We start from the raw sequence: 19,433 nt of genomic DNA, 5'->3' as shown, positions 1-19,433 counted from the left end.
TCCCTTGTTGTTGAATGTAAATTAGCATTTCCAGTCGTTCAGTTCAGTTGCAACTGATTTTTCACTTCATTGTGCCTGGCAATTAACAAGGAATCAGACTGGGTTTATTGAAATAAAGTAAACTTAATTAATGGTTAAATTTGTTCCAATCAACGTCGCCGTTGGCATTTTAAAATGTAAATGAAGATGATTTGCTTCCAATTTATTAGCTTTAATTTATATGCCACTTTTATTCTAAGAAATGCTATTAGTTCGTTAATTTAAGACTTATTCGAGAATATCGTTATCATTGAAGGAATATTCAACATCTCTTTTCAAATTGAAAATCAATAACAATATTTAATACGACTATTGTTTTGAATGTAATAAGATGATAGAAAAACAAACTTATGATTTAAAATAAAAACAATACAATACAATTTCATTATTTATTTGTGTGCTAAGTTTAATAAGAACTAGATTAATGTTGGCATTTAGACAACGTTCATTTGACAAACAAAACTCTTCCTTACTTTTAAATCATTCGAAAGCGAAAAACAAAACGAAAATCAGAAATCTGATCCAGTTTGTTTTAAGCTCTCAAATGGTTACGTACTGAATAAGTGCAATCGTTCTTTTGTCGATCAGCGACCTGTTTGCTTTTTTTGGTTAAAAACAACGGACTTATAAGAACATCTTTTTATTCTAAAAGGTTTATCGAAAGCTAAACCATTTGATTCAACGTTATAACCGAGTTGGATTAAGAAGAATGATGATAAAAAGCGTAGACCTAATACTTGTTGACTTCCAGGCAGGCTTATATTATATACATATATAATTGTTTTTAACTAACATAACTTTATATTATAGATGGAGGAAAAGAGTGGCTACTGAGTTTTTTGACGGTTATTATAGATAGAATCTACATTCCCAATTTATAGTTAATATAGTTTTGTGACGATTAGGAACTACTTGTAAAAACCTGTCAGAAGTATATGTATATAGTTTTAGATTTTGAGTCCTCGCTGAAATTATCATTATGCTAACTAGGCGTTTCAAAGTTATATATTTATTTCGTTATAATTTAAAATGATGTAACATCATAATTAACAGCTATACCTATTATTGTAAACCCAACATATTAAAGGTCTTAAATTATTTAGATATAACAACTTCACCTTATCTCTAACAATGGGGTTGTTGTCCAATAAATAAAGAAGACATATTATAAATGTGTATTTTATTTAGCAGTAAATATCACAGCGTTAGGAATTTATCATAAATATATTTATGTAAAATGTATTCCTTAGAACTCAATTTATTTATCGTGTCTAAAATTAAATTTGAACGTATATTGATATAATTGAATATGTTTCCAGAAACGTATGTATACGATGAGATGAATAATAAGAGAAGCCAGGGTTGGAAGTTGAAGATATTAAAATTGTTCGAACCCGTAGTAGACGAACGTTTTTGTCCACATCCGATTCACAAATACTTTACCGAGAAATATATTTGAGTAAAATTTATCGTATGTAATTGATTTTGATGTAATTTTTGTATTTATTTCAATAAACATTTAGATTTTATATACCAGAAGTTTTTTAAAACTATCCAAGAAGGCAAGGCAGATTGAAGAGCTAAGATAGAAAAACTTACGCGTGTCTTTATTTTTTTTGTCACATGTTGTATTTGAAATAAAATTTAAGTTAAAAATAATAAGACTCTAAACATTACCTTTAAATATGACGACCATAATATTATCAAAGGCTACACACCTTTCTACGACTAAGGAGAAAATTGAGAAAATTATCCGTAAGATACACCATTTACGGTACTCAAGAAGTATCAATGTTGTAATTAAATAAGGCAGCAGAAAGCTCTTCCTTTAATTAAGAAGGCTGTTTTCTTTCTTATCGCTATTTTATTACGATGACAATACGCAAGCACTCGCCTATTAAATTATTTGTACGATAAGTCGAAACTGGCACTTTGAGGAAAATTATATATTTTTATTGCTAACAATTTGCTGCTCGGTCTTTATATTTGTAAGTACAACCGATAATTCATTTTGTACTATAGAACTCGTTTAGAATCGTACATACTTTCTTATATCGTACTTATCCTCAAGTATTTTTTTAAAACTAATTTATCTTTTTGTACTTATTTGATTTGTACGTATACTGTACATTTACAGTGGTATAGTGATATACCCTGATTTTTTTTCAATTCCTGATATTTTCATCAGAGTTATTAATTTCTTCATGTAAGCTAGTGACAACTTGACAATCTCGTAATTATCAATGAAATCTATTCCGACATTTCTATATGACGAAAAACCTATTTCGTACTTGATAAATTTTTACTAACCGATTTCAGTCACATCATCCATTTTATATAATTATATAGTGAATATTGTATATATGTATAATATTGCAACCGACATTAAACTGGTCTAGTTTATGCGTATGCGCAAACGTTGGTGTAATTTCTATTCACTCACCCTTATAAACGGCTGACAGTCAGATCAGATCAGAGTAGAGTGAATTTAAGCGTTAGCCCTTACTTTCTTTCCGAGGCAACACTGTGTTAACTAACCAACTAGTAGTTCAAGCTGCTTCCGAGAATTTATTTATAAAAAACTCAATATCTTTTTATTTGTACAACCCATAAATTGTAATTTTATAAATTTACACGTCTAAGATAGACAAATTATACATATAACAAATAAAGGCTTTTTAAAATTGTTTACAAGTAGACTATAATTTGTCGCTGATAGTTATTAATTACAACATAAGTCAATACATTTTTATCTTGTTCGACCAAATGCAGATATTTTAGTTTAGTTAACTTTGAAATTGCCATTTATTATTTAATATTTGTAATCAAATATTATGATATCTCAATTTTTAACGTAAAATGCTTAAACTCATTATTATACCAAGGCCTATATGTTCAAACAACAGTTTGAAGTCAAATATGCTAAGAATTAATGCGGAAATACCAAACATATATTTCGCACGAGAGTAGAATCTTCGTTTCAATGCCGTACACAACATGAGCGGTTTTGCTCGAAGTTTTCTACAAAGTTTCGGAATTTTCAGCTCGAATAGAGATTGATTCAACTTCTTAAATTTGTTGTAACTTTCATACGAACCCGCAATCATTTCCATCGCTACCGCTCAATGTTGCTTTTTACACATGCATAAAATATAATGTTGTGTTTCAAACGTGTTGGTTTCACGTATCTAAAATTCATGCTCTAAATACGGCTCTGCGGCTGAGTACACACTTGGTAGGCTTTTATTGTAAAACACGTGAAACTATTCTTGAACAACTATTGTATTTCTGTATCCTCCAGCTATTATATTCGCAAAATCATTCATGTCATTCGCATTGTTCTATTTGTATCTAAGTAAAGAAACATTTTTTCAGAGAAGATGACCTGAGTTAAACTGTTTAGAAATTAAGAAGTCGTCTAAGACCGAAGGCGTAGGATACGAATCATTCCAATATCCCATTATATCTCGCGATTTACTCCCAGGAACGACTCGGGATAAATTAAGCAAATTAAGAGATGGTTCGTGAGACAGTAATTATACGGCGTCTCTACTTGGCCACCGACCAAGTGTAGTACCTAGCTGCTTATCCCCGAATGTACTAGATTTATGGGGTTACAGATTTTCCAACGATTCTCGATTGGTTTAAGCCCCTGGGGCTGTGTTATGAATGTTATCGCAGAATGCCGCATCATCGGGCGTGAAACATTTTTATTTGCAGCCGAATGTATTTTTGAATGTACTTGGATTAAAAATATTTATTTTCGATATTTTGAGTTTAAAATCATTTTTTCCGTGCTATTTCGGTGAAATATTTAATTTAACGCGAATGTATGATTGTTTTTAATATTTTAATACCGTTTGATTGTAAATTTCGAAACAATCTACCTATACAATTTTTTGAAGTATAGAAAAATTACGATACATAAAATAAAAACAGTTATAGAAGCAAATGTAATAAAAGGGAGCTTTTAAAAAACATAAATAAAAAAAGAAACCATCCGAAAACATTGTAACAATTAAATTGTAAGCGAAATAAAAGTTCGGACAGTAGGATATGTGGGGAAGCAACGGAATGACACGTTATCAAATAAAACAGCTGTAGTGCAGGCGCGTGGGCGGGCGGCTCCGGGCCTATCGACTTAACCGCGCGCGTGCACTGACTTACCTCAAGGTCGACCACCATCGCTGCCCGAAGACCGAGCCCTAAGCGCAACCCCCTAACCCTCTTTACATTTTAGTTAATCTTCAATATCAAAAGTAGCCCTCGTCCTTCCGACACATTTTCCCGACGGGAACCGCCGCCCAGGGCGTCCCTGAGAAAACTGACGTACATCGCTGCTCTTCTATGGCTTATATAGGTAAAAGAGGGGCGGGGCGGCGGCGCGAGTTGCGCCGTCGATTCGCGACTCGATAAATAAATTAATTAAAAGTGCAAGTGAGTGATCGCTTCGTACAGGCCTGCGAACTCGGCTAGAGCTTCCCCTTAATTAGAATATACTTGGGTGGGAGGTTAAGATTCCTTTCTAGACGAAAATACACCTAAAACATACCCCATACAATATTTCCATTAAAATAAATATTATTGAAATTCGCGTACGAAATAAATGTAAATATGTCATTAAGTATAACAATAAAATATATTCTACGTCTAATTAAAAATATAACAAACTCTCAACTCCTCTCTATGAAGGTTTCTCTGTAAGTAAATGTAATGAACAGTTACTCATACTTTATCACGAAAAAAAGTTATAAAAATTGTCGTCTTACATACCATTCATGAGTACCGAGAGCTAATTAATGAAACATAAAAGACTCGATATCATGCCTTCATATCCTATATCTCTGTAGCCAAGAAGTGTGACCATGTGAAATTAAATCAATTCCTGTTGCTTTTAATGATATCTCGGATTTCTCTAATATAAACATAATATAAATTTACATTACTCATGCGAAACGATGTGATTTCAGGAAATAACACTTTTCGGAAATGATTTTACAAATTGCTCATCTCCTTTTTACGTGTTACTGGGAAGTAATCCCTTGACGGAGATTTTAACTAAACAGTAAAGAATTAAAATAATTAACATTAAATCTGATGAGACTTTAAAAACACTTAGATTTGTAACTGTTACTTGTATCAATTAAGATAATGAATAATATCAATAAAAGCCTTATAGGAAATTGTATTAGATAAGATGAATAAAAATTTTCTAGTACATATTATTAATATAGCGTGAAAGGTATGTGAGGCTCGCAGCGCCAGCTCCCCATTCTTCATTTATACCGCAAGGGACAAAGCGACGAAATAATTGAAAATATATTAAAACTTGTTTATCTTTCAGTTACAGGATTCAAAGAGGTGTCAGAATTTATACTGAGTTATTAAATCTTTTCGTTTTACGTATTTTAATGCTATTAATAATTGAATTTAATGGTTATTTTCGTAATATAATTAAAGGTCTTTCGCCTCGGACATTCTAAGAATATAATCTTAAATCAACTGCTAAGTCATTTCATACGACGTCAAAAATCTCTATCTAATAACGTATTTAATATATTAAATAAAAGTAATGTTAATATTTACACGACGGAAGGGCATTTCAAGCAAATATTTGAAAGTACAATTAATATAATCTATTTCGTATGTAATAAGTCCCCGTCACACGCATTGCCTACTCTTTCGTTTCACAAACATAGTTAGAAATTGATGGATGTGTTATTCATTGGAATAAAAAGGGCAAATAGTTCCCTAATGTTTTTTTTTATATATTCGTACATTCGTATATTTTAATTGATGCATTCATTTTAGTATAATTTAGATGCATGTTTTTGTTAAAAAAGAAAAAGTATATTATCGATCCCTCAAGAGTAGGACTACTCTAGTCAGGCTTACAATTCAGTAAGACAGAAGCATTTGGAACTTTTTCCATCGCGCATGGGTTAGTGGATATAAATGTGTCACAATATATTTTTCCCAAAAGTAACGCACCTCCTTTTCCCTAGTAATACTATTTACCCGATAATATTTATCTTTTCTAGATATTTTTATTCACATCGTTTGAGTTATTCGCTCATTTATAAATGGTAATGTACCTAAATTTTGAAAACATTCAAAACAACGAATTGAGTAATACCCTAAATCTAAAGATTTATTAAATATCCTGAAGTATTCCATGAATATGGTAGCTTTGGTTTTACCGTAAGCGTAATAAGATTACTCTAATCTTCTATAAACAAGTGAAAAGCATTGCTTTTCTTGACGTTTTATAAGCTCAGAACAATTATTAATAATTATGTTAGTCGTTTGTTGTTTTAAACTATCCTAAACAGGAACTTTGAAATCTCTGTCATATAATCGTGTATCAGTGTGGCTTTAATTGATGTACTATTTACATATTTATGATATAATAAGTACCATGTTTTTTTTTAATCGATTTTAAGTCTTGGTGACCTATCTCAAAGAACAACCAAATACGCGGAAATTATTTTACACATATACTCGTATTTGCCCAAAAGTAGACCGTGTATTGTAAAACTTATAGTCCAATTGCTCGATAATCTAATATGATGACGAGATTAGGCATAAATTCAACTATTTAACGTGCTTTTCAATGCAAGTTTTTTTTTGCATTTGACTCCATTTGAACACCGACCTGGCATCAAAGATTAAGAAGAGTAAAATTGAAGTTTTAATCATCCCTTTTAACAAGGTACATAATCCAATAAACATGTAGGTATATAATACTATGATATATAGGTATTTTCAGATGGTTCAGTAGACTGCCACTTAGCTACGATCTATGTAGAGCAGTAGTGTAAAAACAGGGGGATGTTTCCAAGTCTATTTGAAAAACCTATGATACTTCTTATACCTTAACTATGGTCACCTAGTAATAGGACATGTTTTTTATAAATTGAACATACATAAAATTGCATATCATATGTATTCTATAAAATATACTTTATTGAATGGAAATAAAACCTTCTGTTAACGTACAATTTAAATTAATTCAAATTTAAGCTAACTTTTATTCTGAATAGAAACAAAATAGTAGTAGTAAAAGTAGATTGCAAATTATTAAAATTAAATTAAAAAGTAACTACTTTCAAGTGCTATGGCAAGTTAAGTCTCAATTCATAGTCAATATGAAATTATATTAGTTCAATGGAAATATATAATATAAAAATACGGTCTATTTTTGCTAGAGCACATTTCGAATACCTATTACATAAGCTAAATTATTTTATGTTATATATAATGTAGTAACTAATCGGTTTTGTATACTATGTTCTAAATAATCGATATATGTTATTTAGCTCTTCGTAAAGCTGTTCGTTTCATTAACCTTTTTTGTTAGGTACTTAATTTATATTTTATAGGCACGAGTTGTATTTAAGAAATAATATTATACTAAATATTATATTCTAACAAGCCGTCACAACTTCGACGTATAAAAAACGGATTTTGTTAGATATTTTTTAAATAATACCATCTAAACAAGCATGCAAGCGATTTATCCGCCCGTGCTGTAACGCATCTTAACACACGCTTCACTTATTTTTCCATGCGTTTTTATTTTTAAATCTCATCGAATATCTCTAAATTTACTGATCCAAATTTTGAAGTTTTTTTTTGAAATAATGCTACTAAAATTTTAAAATCTTACCTTTAAATTATTCTGTATAAAACTTATTATATAAGAATTATTGCAATTATTAATTATTACTTACTACAATAAATAAATTAAACTGAAGCTAAACAACAATTAATATTCTTTTTTTTAAATACTTAAACACTTCGTCTGATTTATGTATAAAAAAATATTATAAGACATTCAGAAGATCTATAAAACACCTAACTTGTACTTTTAATATGTTACAGTTTTGACAGCTATCGCGTGAAAAGGACCGACTATCGTTGGCGAATAAGAAAAAAAATTCAAGTTTTGTGAATATGCACATAGTGCTTTGTTTAAAAACTTTATAACATTATCATGTGAGTTCAATAACAATCAATAGTTTTGTTGTGAATCTGAAAAGGAAGTTATATAATTGATATATAATATATTTATTATAACTTACGCGATTTAATTAATACAAAAGTTTAGTTTTCGCTTATTGAATATAAATTCAAAACTCGACATGCTGTCGACCCAAAACGATGTTAGCCCTAAAGCCTATTGTGATGATGCTTTGAGAGATGATGCAATTAACCCCTGTTAAGGGTTCATCTCGGCAACGGTGACCAAACAAACACAACGTACAATACTGACCACCGCATGGGTGAGTTGTTATCGGAATATTCGGATAAACACGGCTTCAATTAGGGCCTCAGAAATATACTAGAAATGGTCACATACTCAGTATGAGGTATGGAGTATATTGCAATGAAAATTTTTCGAAGATAACCGATTCTCGTCGGAGACTAAGAAGCTTAAAGAAACGAAATAAATACCTAACTATCGAATTACTTTCGGTGATTGTATTTTGTTATACATAATGCAACGCGTCCATCACTTATGTTTGTCTATTTTTGCTGAAGTTAGAGCCCAGATGGATCCGTTGTTATACCTTGGGAATTGTAACTGATCATTGCAGTTTAAAAGCCCGATCAATTGTATATATATCAAACCTCATTAGAGCATAGTTCATAAGATCATTTTTTTTAAACGGAGGCAGGCCTCAGTCTGTACAAGGTTTAATTGTTTAGTTGTTAATTTTATGTCATTAATAATATGAATGTAAAATAATAAATTATGGGAATAAACATGCGTAGATTTTACGTCTTTTATCTCAATCGTCTTCGCAGATGCGAATTTCTTGACCATACCTTAGGATCGTAACATCTGAGACTCTACATATAAAATGAACACACTCGTATTTAACACTGCTCGTAACTTAGTTAGTAAATGTTTTAATATTTTGTAACCATTGTAATTAATCTGTTATAATAATAAACAAATATAACAGTTTTTATTATTCAAATCGCTTCATACTTTAGTTAAATCTTCTGACTTTGTGCAATTGGTTTGATTAAGATATTAATGGTTGAATTAACACACGTCATCATAATTATAAGTAAAATTATATATTTAAGTTATTTCATAATGTTATATGAACCGTCACGGGTTTGTAAGATTAATTATAAATATATTTGCGTAAACGTCTAGAATATTGAAACAACACTTTGATAAATTCTCGTTCAAAGTTTCTCTTGATCGAAATAACGTAACTGTTTTGTGATACCACGAGTTGAGTGAAACCACATGTATGCTAAATTTCACTTCGACCGTTTGAGTGTGACGGCACATTTTCATCGAGGCAGACTCTAAGGCTTCTCACTAATCACTCAATCAATACGGTAAAGCCATATTGTATATCTACATGTTTAAAATTATATACGAACGTTTTCTGTTTGTAGACGAAACGAAATATACTTCGTTATTTAACCAGTTGTATTTTTTTTATTTAATACCTTTAAAGAGACTTCGTCGTTATTGTATTTTATTATTAATTTTAAAGAACGGTTCAATTTTTAAAGAATTATGAAACAAAACAATAAACATTTTTTTGCCTAGATAGGCCCTGCGCCTAAAATAAGACCGGCATTTCAGTGCAGGAGAGGAAGTACAACGGCCATTTCAAACAGAAATAAAAATTATTATTGCTATTTATTATTGTCCAAAGCGATTATAAATAAAATTTGGTAAAATGCACTGGCTCTTTTATTAACAATAAAGAGCAAGTATTGTGCAAGTGGTTAAACTTCAAGTTAAAGAAGAGAAAAATTTTACAATATAACAAAAGATATTTTTTTCGTAAAGATGTCAAAGCATGATGTACTTTTTTTTTATTTATTTTATCTATGTTTATAATTTTATAAGTAAAAATAAACTAAAAATATAATGTCCGCCCGAACAGGGACTTGAACCCTGGACCCTTGGATTAAAAGTCCAATGCTCTACCGACTGAGCTATCCGGGCTCGTACGATGGTAACCAAAATTGTTCATAGTAATCTAAATATAACATGTTACGTTTTATTGCTAAATTATACTATGATTGTATACTGAAAGGTACACACATTAAATCGGAATTAGTATCGAATATAATATTTATAAAATAGTATTACAGTATCTTGGCTCAAACCAATATCGTTCTCATTGTCATTAAATATAAAATAAACTTAAAAAAAAACTAAATATGTAGTTAGTTTTCTAAAATTTTTTTTATGTGACTGTCGAATACCAATGTAATTCTTTTTAACAAAATAGACAATCCGATTAAAGTTTTTTTTAATCAAAGTGCCAGAGATATGTGTAAAAACAAATTAATATTGAATACAATTATTTAATTGGTATTATTTAAAAAACGAACTCGATAACTTACTTAAAATAAAAATTATAAAGCTTGACGTCTTTAGAGAAACTCGTCTATCAGTCGCAAGATGGCGTAGTGGTACTTGCCCTAGAATAAAAATTAAGAAGCGCTTAACGATAGTGCTGCCACTTAACGCTTTGTTGAGTTTTATGATCCCGTGAGAATGGATTCCATGACTAAGGTTAATTTAACACATCTTTGATACTCTAGAACAGCGCTTCTTAACCTTTTACAGTTCACGGACCCCTGGGCAATCAAGCACAATTTCAAGGACCCCTTAATAATAAAAAAAAACATTAATAATTTTCTGAACATTTATTTTAGTATCTACTATATATATATTAAGAAAAGTACTTAGTTATACAAAAACGTTAGTGTGAAGGTTGGTGCTGCTTTTTTGCAACTAAGTTAGTGATGTTTGGGTTGATGTTGCTATTAAGTTGTAATCTCAAATCGGATTCCACATGCAATCTGTTTCTGTATTTATTTTTAGTATATACCAGAGCAGAGAATGCCTTTTCACAGAGGTATGTGGTTGAGAAAAGCAGCAAATGTTTCAGTGCTTCTTCTGATATTTCCTTATAATCTTTTTTTACATTCAACCAAAAACTTGACAAAGAGAATTCCTTGAAAGTTCGTTTCAAAGCTGAATCACAGGATATTTCGATTAATTGATTTTCCTGTACCGTTGTCAAGCCAATGATATCAGTAACGTCTGTGTTGAAAGGGTCTACTATCCAAGTTTTATTTTTGTCGGGTACTGGAAAATAATTCCGAAACGAAGACCTCAACGTGCGGAGGTGTTTAATCATTTCGTCTTGTACTTGTGTTGACAACGTTGCTTCACCAGAGGATTCCAAAAACGCTGCCAGTGTAGGAAAGTGATTATAGTTTTGTTTAATTGTACGATTAGTCCAAAGGTCAATCTTTTTTAGCATCGTTTCTATTTTATCTTCAACTTGGAAGATGTTGTTATCTCTCCCTTGCAGACCCAAGTTCAGCTCGTTAAGGGCATTAAAGATATCAGCTAAATATGCTGCCATTGAGAGCCATCCAAAGTCATTAAATTTATCAGCATGTTTATTAGCTCCGCCTACAGAATTTTTCAAAAAGAATATTCTTATCTCATCTCTCAGCTCAAAAACACGTGACACAACTTTGCCACGAGATAACCAACGTACTTTAGCATGCAATAACAACTGCTTGTGAATGCTTCCCATTTCTTCACAAATCATTCCGAAAATACGGGAATTTAGAGGCCTCGCTTTAATAAAATTCACTACCTGCACTATGTCATCTAACACTGTTTTTAATTTTTCTGGCATATTTTTAGCAGCTAATGCCTCTCTATGAATGCAGCAATGATGCCAGACAATAGATGGATTCATCTTCTTTACGCGCGCCTGAAGTCCTATTCGTGTACCGGTCATAGCTCGAGCACCATCGGTACTAACCGCCACACATTTATCCCACGGTATTTCATGAGTGGACATAAATTTGTTCAATACTTCAAAAATAGCTTCACCTGTAGTATGCGAAGGCAGAGGCATACAGAATAATAAATCCTCATTTATACCGTCGTTGTGTTCGTAACGAACATATGCAAGTAAGTTTGCATCATTGCTAATATCTGTGCTCTCATCTAATTGCAAAGCATAAAATGTGCTCGCTTTAACGTTCAAAATCAACTGCTCTTTAACATTTCCTGACATTTCATCAATTCTACTCTTCACTGTACTGTTTGATAACGATATTATGTCCAATTCCTTGGAAGCTTTGTCTCCCAACATAGCAGAAACCATAATTTTAGCGCACGGTAATATTAATTCTTCGGCGATGGTGTGAGGCTTACCACTTTTTGCAACTAACAAGGATACTTGGTAAGACGCTAATACAGCATTTTCGTTATTGGTCCCAGTAGCAGTCTTCATCATTGTTTTTTTGCTTCGCTCTAATTCCGAAGCTTTAATTTGGAAAAAGGATTTAGATTTCTCACGAAGATCTTGGTGTTTTGTTTCTAAATGACGTCGGAGTTTGGCCGGTTTCATTGACTCATTCGACAAAACTTCGTAGCATATGACGCACTGAGGTCTTTCTTCGCCGTTTAAATTGGTACTTGTGAAACCGAAAGCTAAGTATTCGTTGCAAAACTTTCGACGTTTAACCTTTGAAGTCGAAGATTTTTCATTTGCTTCGTCTGAAGCGGAATCATTTGATTTTAACCAGCGTTTCATTGTCACAAATAGTCACAATCACTTTAAAAACGTAACGTAACGTCTCCAACGCAACACAACACAAAACAAAACAATGCAGGCGCAAGCACACAACACAAATGATTACTCGGCGCTAGTGTCAGGCGCGGGCGGTGCGGGGAGAGTTATAGCCTGCACGCACATTTCGGACTTCACTTCAGTCTCGGACACCGTCGCTGGCGCACGTTCGCCATGCTAAAAGCGTAGCGATTACGAGAGACTTTTAGTTACATTTATTTGTTATTATTAAATGGTCCATAGATGAGACTACGGACCCCCATACCTATACTCGCGGACCCCCAAGGGTCCGCGGACCACAGGTTAAGAAACAATGCTCTAGAATATAAAATGAAATATTACTTGTATTAAAACATAGTCGTTAACTACTTTATGCTTTTGTTGTAAAGGCTTATAAGAAAATATTCTTAATTTAATATCAAAATTATATTTAGGTATATAAAAATATATGAGGATTAGGATTGTTTAATAATAATTTGAGTGAAATGATGTCATTATTATTACAATCTTAAATTAAAAAAGGCAGCAAATTCGAAATATTTTTTATGCTATTCCGATCAGACGAAGGACAAGTGGATACTTCCTTAATTAGGAATCTCTTATATCTAATTTCTAATTACGTTTCTTTTGTATAAATGTATGTATAAACTGTAATAAATATCATTATTCTAATGATGATGGAAATGTATTATAATGAAAATGTATTATTAAAAGTCATCATTATTATTATTTTAAAAGATTTTTTTTTTTATTATTTGCACAATACTTTCTATTTAATTTTTACCAACAATGATTTAGTACCTATAGCAGCATTATTTGTTTCGTTTAATTAACTTATCATTTAAAAAATAATTACGTTTATTACTGCGTGTGAATATGAGTCTGATAGTAGATTCAAAATATGATAATATAAAACCTCTAATGCTATTATCACGGTGGTACATTCAATCTACGCATAATAAGCTGTTTATCGCGTCATATAGCCAGGGCTATAAAGCTATGGATATTGTGAAATGCCTTCAATATTGAAATGTCAACCCAGTTCGTGTTTACGTCGAGTCTGAGACAGGGGTGATAGCAGAAAGTTTTAAAGTTGAATTTGCGAAAAAAAGGGATCGTATGAATGAACCAATCAAATATTCATATAATACTCGACGTGAAAAAGAATTGAAGAAATTTAATTGTAAATAAAATTATATCCCCGTAATAAACAGGTCACGACAAATATAGTAAAGTATTAATACGAGTTGTATGGAATTGATTTGATACCGATATCATAATTTTTGATTTTGATAAATTGCATTGCAAGACAAAACGGATTCAGGTCTCTCACGATTTAAAAGTTATTACGTTGTGCAACTTCGTTTGGGTGGGTACTCGTTAGATATTCTTTCACTAAACAGCAACACTTAATGGTGCTGTATTTCAGTTTGAAGGGTGAGTCAGCCTGTGTAAATCCAGTCAACATCTTTGTTCCCAACATTGATGGCACATTGGCGACGTAAGGGGTGGTTAATGTATCTTACCTAGATGGACTTAACATTTGGCAGCAACCTACCTATGTAATAATAAAATATCAACATTTGAGCACATCCACTTTTAATGGGAAGAGAACTATTATAAGAAATCAAAACAGCAAAATGTACTTGTATGTTTAGAGTAAAATCTAATTAATTGCAAAATATTAAACTGTTGTTCTATTTTCGATTGTGACCGTCTCCTTAGAGAGCATATAAACTTATAATGGATATGAAATATTTGTTTTTATCTTCGCCTAGAAAATTCGTAAAATTTCATAAAATAAATAACGCTTGTTCCGCCACACCTTTCATCCATTTCAGTATGTATCATTCCAATAAGTGATTATATTTTTACGCATATATCATTCCCCTGTTTATGTTCCAGTGTTGCCTGAGTGGCGATGACAGCGCTGCGCGGTGGGGGGCGAAATGTGGCCGTCATCCAACTGTCAGCACCATTGCGAAAACAATACCATTTCGATGTAATAACTATCGTTATTGGGTGTCTCGAACATGAGGCTCGTTTACATTTCAAATTGTTCAATGTCGCGGATAATATATCTAAAATAGAGTTCGTTTGATACAGCTTCATGTAGGTAGTTACGGTACGAATAATATTTATATATTGCAATTTTTACAATTTTTCTATTGAACTAATTCGAAATAAGAGCAAATCCTACGCAAAATTAAATCTATACTTACTTGAGATACTAAATATAGTATAATAAGTAAATTCCGAATAGCATTACTATAATAATTCCTATGATTCTAATTAAATTACTCAAATGACATACCGTAATCATTATGAATAAAATAAGTGACTAATTTTTGTTTTAAGTAAAAGTAATATACAATGTTAATACATTTGTAAAACTGAATAAAACAAAAAGTAAGAGTATTACAAAAGTCGATATCTTTTTTTCGTGATGTGCCACCACCGGCGCCATATTCTCATAAACTCGCCGCGAGATGGCACTGCTCGTTTTATTGCCAGTTTGCACAACAAGCAGTAATGGAGGACTACAATATTGACAGACCATTAATTCGACAGGAAATTGTGCTGAAACCGCGATCGGTGCAGGTGATTGTGAACTTTTCAAATTAGCCCCAAGTTCTGTAGTTGTTTCCACTTCAAATAAAACCGACAACGTACCTAGCTTTCTAAAGTATTATCAGAGTTATGGTGGAAAGCAACTAACTCCATCACACTGTTTTACGAGAATGTCGTACGAGTGATATTAGTTTACTAGTATAAAATAATTTTGCTGTAAAAGTTATTGCTTAATTCCGATTTTTTAAATTAAAACAAGAATGTTTAACTATTTCCTTGATTTTACTACGACTAAAGAACAAAAATCACAAAGAATCTTTGTAATTATTGTTATTACTCGTAACACAAATGAAGCTTTCAATGTATGTCATGAAATAAAATGTTTCGTAGAAACCTTCTCTTGTTTATTTGCAGCCCGAAATAGGCACCTACACTCAACGGCGTCGGATGGACATATTCTTTTAATTAAGCCACGCGAAAAGCGTCGTAACTTTTACGATCTCCGTGATTTAACTATTATTTGTCATCAATTTTATGTGGCCCTAAAGTATTACTGTGCTGTTGGAGAAATAAATTCTGCGACTTCATAGATAATGTGTCCATAAGTTAAGTAATAAAGACAACAATTAACAATAAAATATAAATAGGAATATAACTCAAAATTTCCCATAATATATATAATATATATTTGAAAATAATAATATGGGATTTCAATTTTTATTTTTTTTATGTAATTATTAATGAAACATTAGAAAAGTATAAATATCGACACATACTTCATAATAAGCAAATAATAAAAACCCAGTTACGGTATTTAGCGACATCTAGTAATGAGTAGATATGTAAAATATTTTATTTAACTCAACGATAGAGGGCGCTCTTTGACATTAATAGCGCCATCTATGTACTACCTATAAAAACTTATTGTGTAATACTAACTAGTTCTAATAATGGGTAATAGATGGCGTTCATAGTATTTTCATATGTTTAAGTCGACAAGAAAATATTTTGAAATCTGCAATCGATTACTATTAACCGGATTTATTTTGAACTTACCTCCAAGTCAAGTTGGTGTGTTTCCATTTTTCTCCCTGTACTGCAAAACGCTTTCGTCTTCTTCCATTCTCGTCGTCTCCCGGCTCCCTGTCTGGTCTCCCACATCTTTTCTTCCTCATTAGTTCGACGGTGGCATGATCTATAACACCAGTTACTGGTAAACCACCAAATTCCTGGAAATAAAGAGTTAACATTAGGGTTACAAACATATTTCTTAGCATAGTTTCAAATTTTCCAAATTGTTAATTTATATTGTAACTATTGATACAGTAAACCTGAACTTACTTGCAAAGTTTTTATGGCAATCCTGAAGTCGTCTTCGTAGGATTGCGACACGTCACCCATGAGCAAGTTTCCAACTTCTGGGTGGCCTTTTCTTAAATAACCAAACGTTTCGAGGTAACTTTTCTGAAAAAAATAAAAAAAAGTGAACTTCGAACATATATTTTCCAACATTAACAAATAATAAATTTAGTTTATTAAAAATTCAAACAATTCCAATATCAGATATAGCATAAGATAAAAAAATAATAGGTACCTAGGTACACTATAGTTCTTAATGAAAAATGACTTTTCAGATACTGATCCTAAATTACATTAATAAATACATATCAATATTAGTTATATAATATTTTAGAAATAAGTTATACTGCAGAAGTTACATCTTTTGCAGTAATGATAGTTTTATTTACCACGCTAAAATATCTACTGTTGTATATACATTATTATAGAAAGGCGAAAGTATATATGTGTTGTATGGATGTTAATTGCTCTTTCACGCAAATACTACTGAATGGATTTTAATGCAACTTTACAATCATATAGCTTATACCTCAGAATGACACATAGGCTATAGTTTATAAGTATATAGTGTGTAACACTAAAAACAAATCCATGAATATGCGGGCCATAATTTTTAAATAAAAATGTTTCGTAAATCTTAAATTAAATATAAATATTTGAATTGAAATATTTTACACCAATAGAACTTGCTTCGCAGTGCCGATTAGAGGGTTTAGTTTACTTGCCAAGTTTACCTACGCTCTACAAATGGTAAAGTCTCGGAGCAACACAACCTGTACATAATATTTATCTTCCCTATTAATGTGTCTTGTGTTTAAACAACTTAGAAATCAATGATTTACGGGTTGCAAAACAATAGTCTGGTGTGAACTGTATTTTTATAATATATTATGAATTAGCTGCCCGTCGAGCAGAAAAATACACCCAAAGCTACACCTAAGAGTCGAGATGGCCCAGTGGTTAGAACGCGTGCATCTTAACCGATGATTGCGGGTTCAAACCCAGGCAAGCACCGCTGATTCATTTGCTTAATTTGTCTTTATAATTCATCTCGTGCTCAGCGGTGAAGGAAAACATCGTGAGGAAACCTGCATGTGACAAATTTCATAGAAATTCTGCCACATGTGTATTCCACCAACCCACATTGGAACAGCGTGGTGGAATATGTTCCAAATCTTCTCCTCAAAGGGAGTAGAGGCCTTTAGCCCAGCAGTGGGAATTTACAGGCTGTTGTTGTTGTTGTTGTTGTAAAGCTACACCTCCGTTTAACCCTTTAGACATGGATTGACAAATATCATTTTGTATCGGATACTTAGGTTACATAATATACCTATGCTAGGATTTAGCCTCAGTTTAGTACACTTTTGGCTTGGTGTACAGCCAATTAAGCCAATATTATATTAATTATGTAAGAATACGTACATACATATTAAAAACATATGGATTCCTAGATCGAAACAAATATGTCGTATATAAATTTATATTTCTTTTTGTTTCACAATACTAATACAGACAAATGTTTTCGTTTTAAGCTAAGATACTTTAGTGAGATTTAAGAATATTAAATTGTTTAAAATTCATCGCTCGTGTATTTTACGAACCTCTCAAAGGGTTAACAATCAAAGCATATTTACCTCGAGCAGCTACGTTCTCAATGAGACCGTTACGTAAGGCCGTGTGTTATGTCAACCTGTATGTTGTTATGTAACCATCGTAGCATCCTTATCTACGGAGTAGCACGTAGCTCTTTATCATAAATATGTAGATTCATATTTTTTTTACATTTTCCGAATTTATTTTGTTTTAATTTTGTGAAAATAATCTTATTGACACATACCTTTTGTATACTAAGTACGTTGATTTTTCATATTACATACTAATGTGTTTTATGGATTTAAAAGAGATGGTCCAATCCTTTTAAAATATTATCTGTGACACACTAAACTAGGAAGTTCCTTGCCGGTTATTTTACAGCAGATTCTGGGGTCCTATACGGTGGGAGCTGTTTACATTTAATATAATTCTGTAAAATGACTATTCAAAAGTGATTTTAAAAGTATATCTAAATTAGGTATATTTTGTTGGATGGAAAATATTCACCACCAAATCATTTTTGAAACAATAAGTGAAGAGTAAACAAATATTTTATTAATAGTACGACTAACGTTTGAGGACGTGACCCGGCGCTCTACAAAAGTAAGTCGGGTCAACGGACCTATAGATGCCATAGAGGTCTGCAATAATTTATGCCAATCGGCTGAATGAACCCATAAAACAATGCGAATATGTCAATAATTAGGTTAAAACCGTTATTGATCGTCGGAATCAGTGCCACGTTAATTGATCGCTGTTAATTTGAAATTTATTACCGATACCGCTGATTTTCAATTTATTAAAATGATTTGGAGGATAAATAAGTACAGACACAGTAATACGATGTGTTCATATTAATCGTACTTCGTTTGTTAATTGATTCTCGTAAATTGATGTTTTAATCATAAATTGCGTTGTGTCAAATGTTCATTTTTACGGTTATTTACTTCAATTAATGTAGTACTTTTTAAAGATGTTTTAACGGTAAATTGTCATTTTTAAAGTGACTTATTCCTCAACGCTGTGTTTAAGTGGTAGTAAATTTTTATTGGGATAATGGTCAACACATATTGAATCATTATATTTTCATTAGCAAAATTAAGCAAAAACATAAGAGACGCTGACGTCCAGTTGTCTTAATCAGAGACGTCTACGTGTTCTATCTACTGGTCCATACAGCTTATTATATATTTGCAAATTCAATCAACGAGGAATGACTCT

General features: G+C 31.7%; 1 protein-coding gene and 1 non-coding gene across 3 annotated transcripts in view; both read right to left on the bottom strand.

The window, feature by feature from the left end:
• The window catches only part of LOC124534494 (matrix metalloproteinase-2-like), a 153,586-nt gene that overhangs the window by 76,451 nt on the left and 57,702 nt on the right, over positions 1 to 19,433 (bottom strand). For both annotated transcript variants that reach the window (XM_047110396.1, XM_047110397.1), the window contains exons 3-4: positions 16,602 to 16,724; positions 16,317 to 16,489 (exon numbers count right to left, since the gene is read on the bottom strand). In XM_047110396.1, coding sequence (XP_046966352.1) covers positions 16,317 to 16,489; positions 16,602 to 16,724 — 296 coding nt within the window. The remainder of the gene's footprint in view (positions 1 to 16,316; positions 16,490 to 16,601; positions 16,725 to 19,433) is intronic.
• On the bottom strand, positions 9,952 to 10,024 carry Trnak-uuu. The gene has a single exon. It is a non-coding gene; the product is annotated as a tRNA-Lys (tRNA).

Source organism: Vanessa cardui, chromosome 12 (genome assembly GCF_905220365.1).
Source record: "Vanessa cardui chromosome 12, ilVanCard2.1, whole genome shotgun sequence".
Lineage (NCBI taxonomy): Eukaryota > Metazoa > Arthropoda > Insecta > Lepidoptera > Nymphalidae > Vanessa > Vanessa cardui.
The sequence above is the reverse complement of the archived record's forward strand: the minus strand, read 5'-3'. Positions and strand labels throughout refer to the sequence as shown.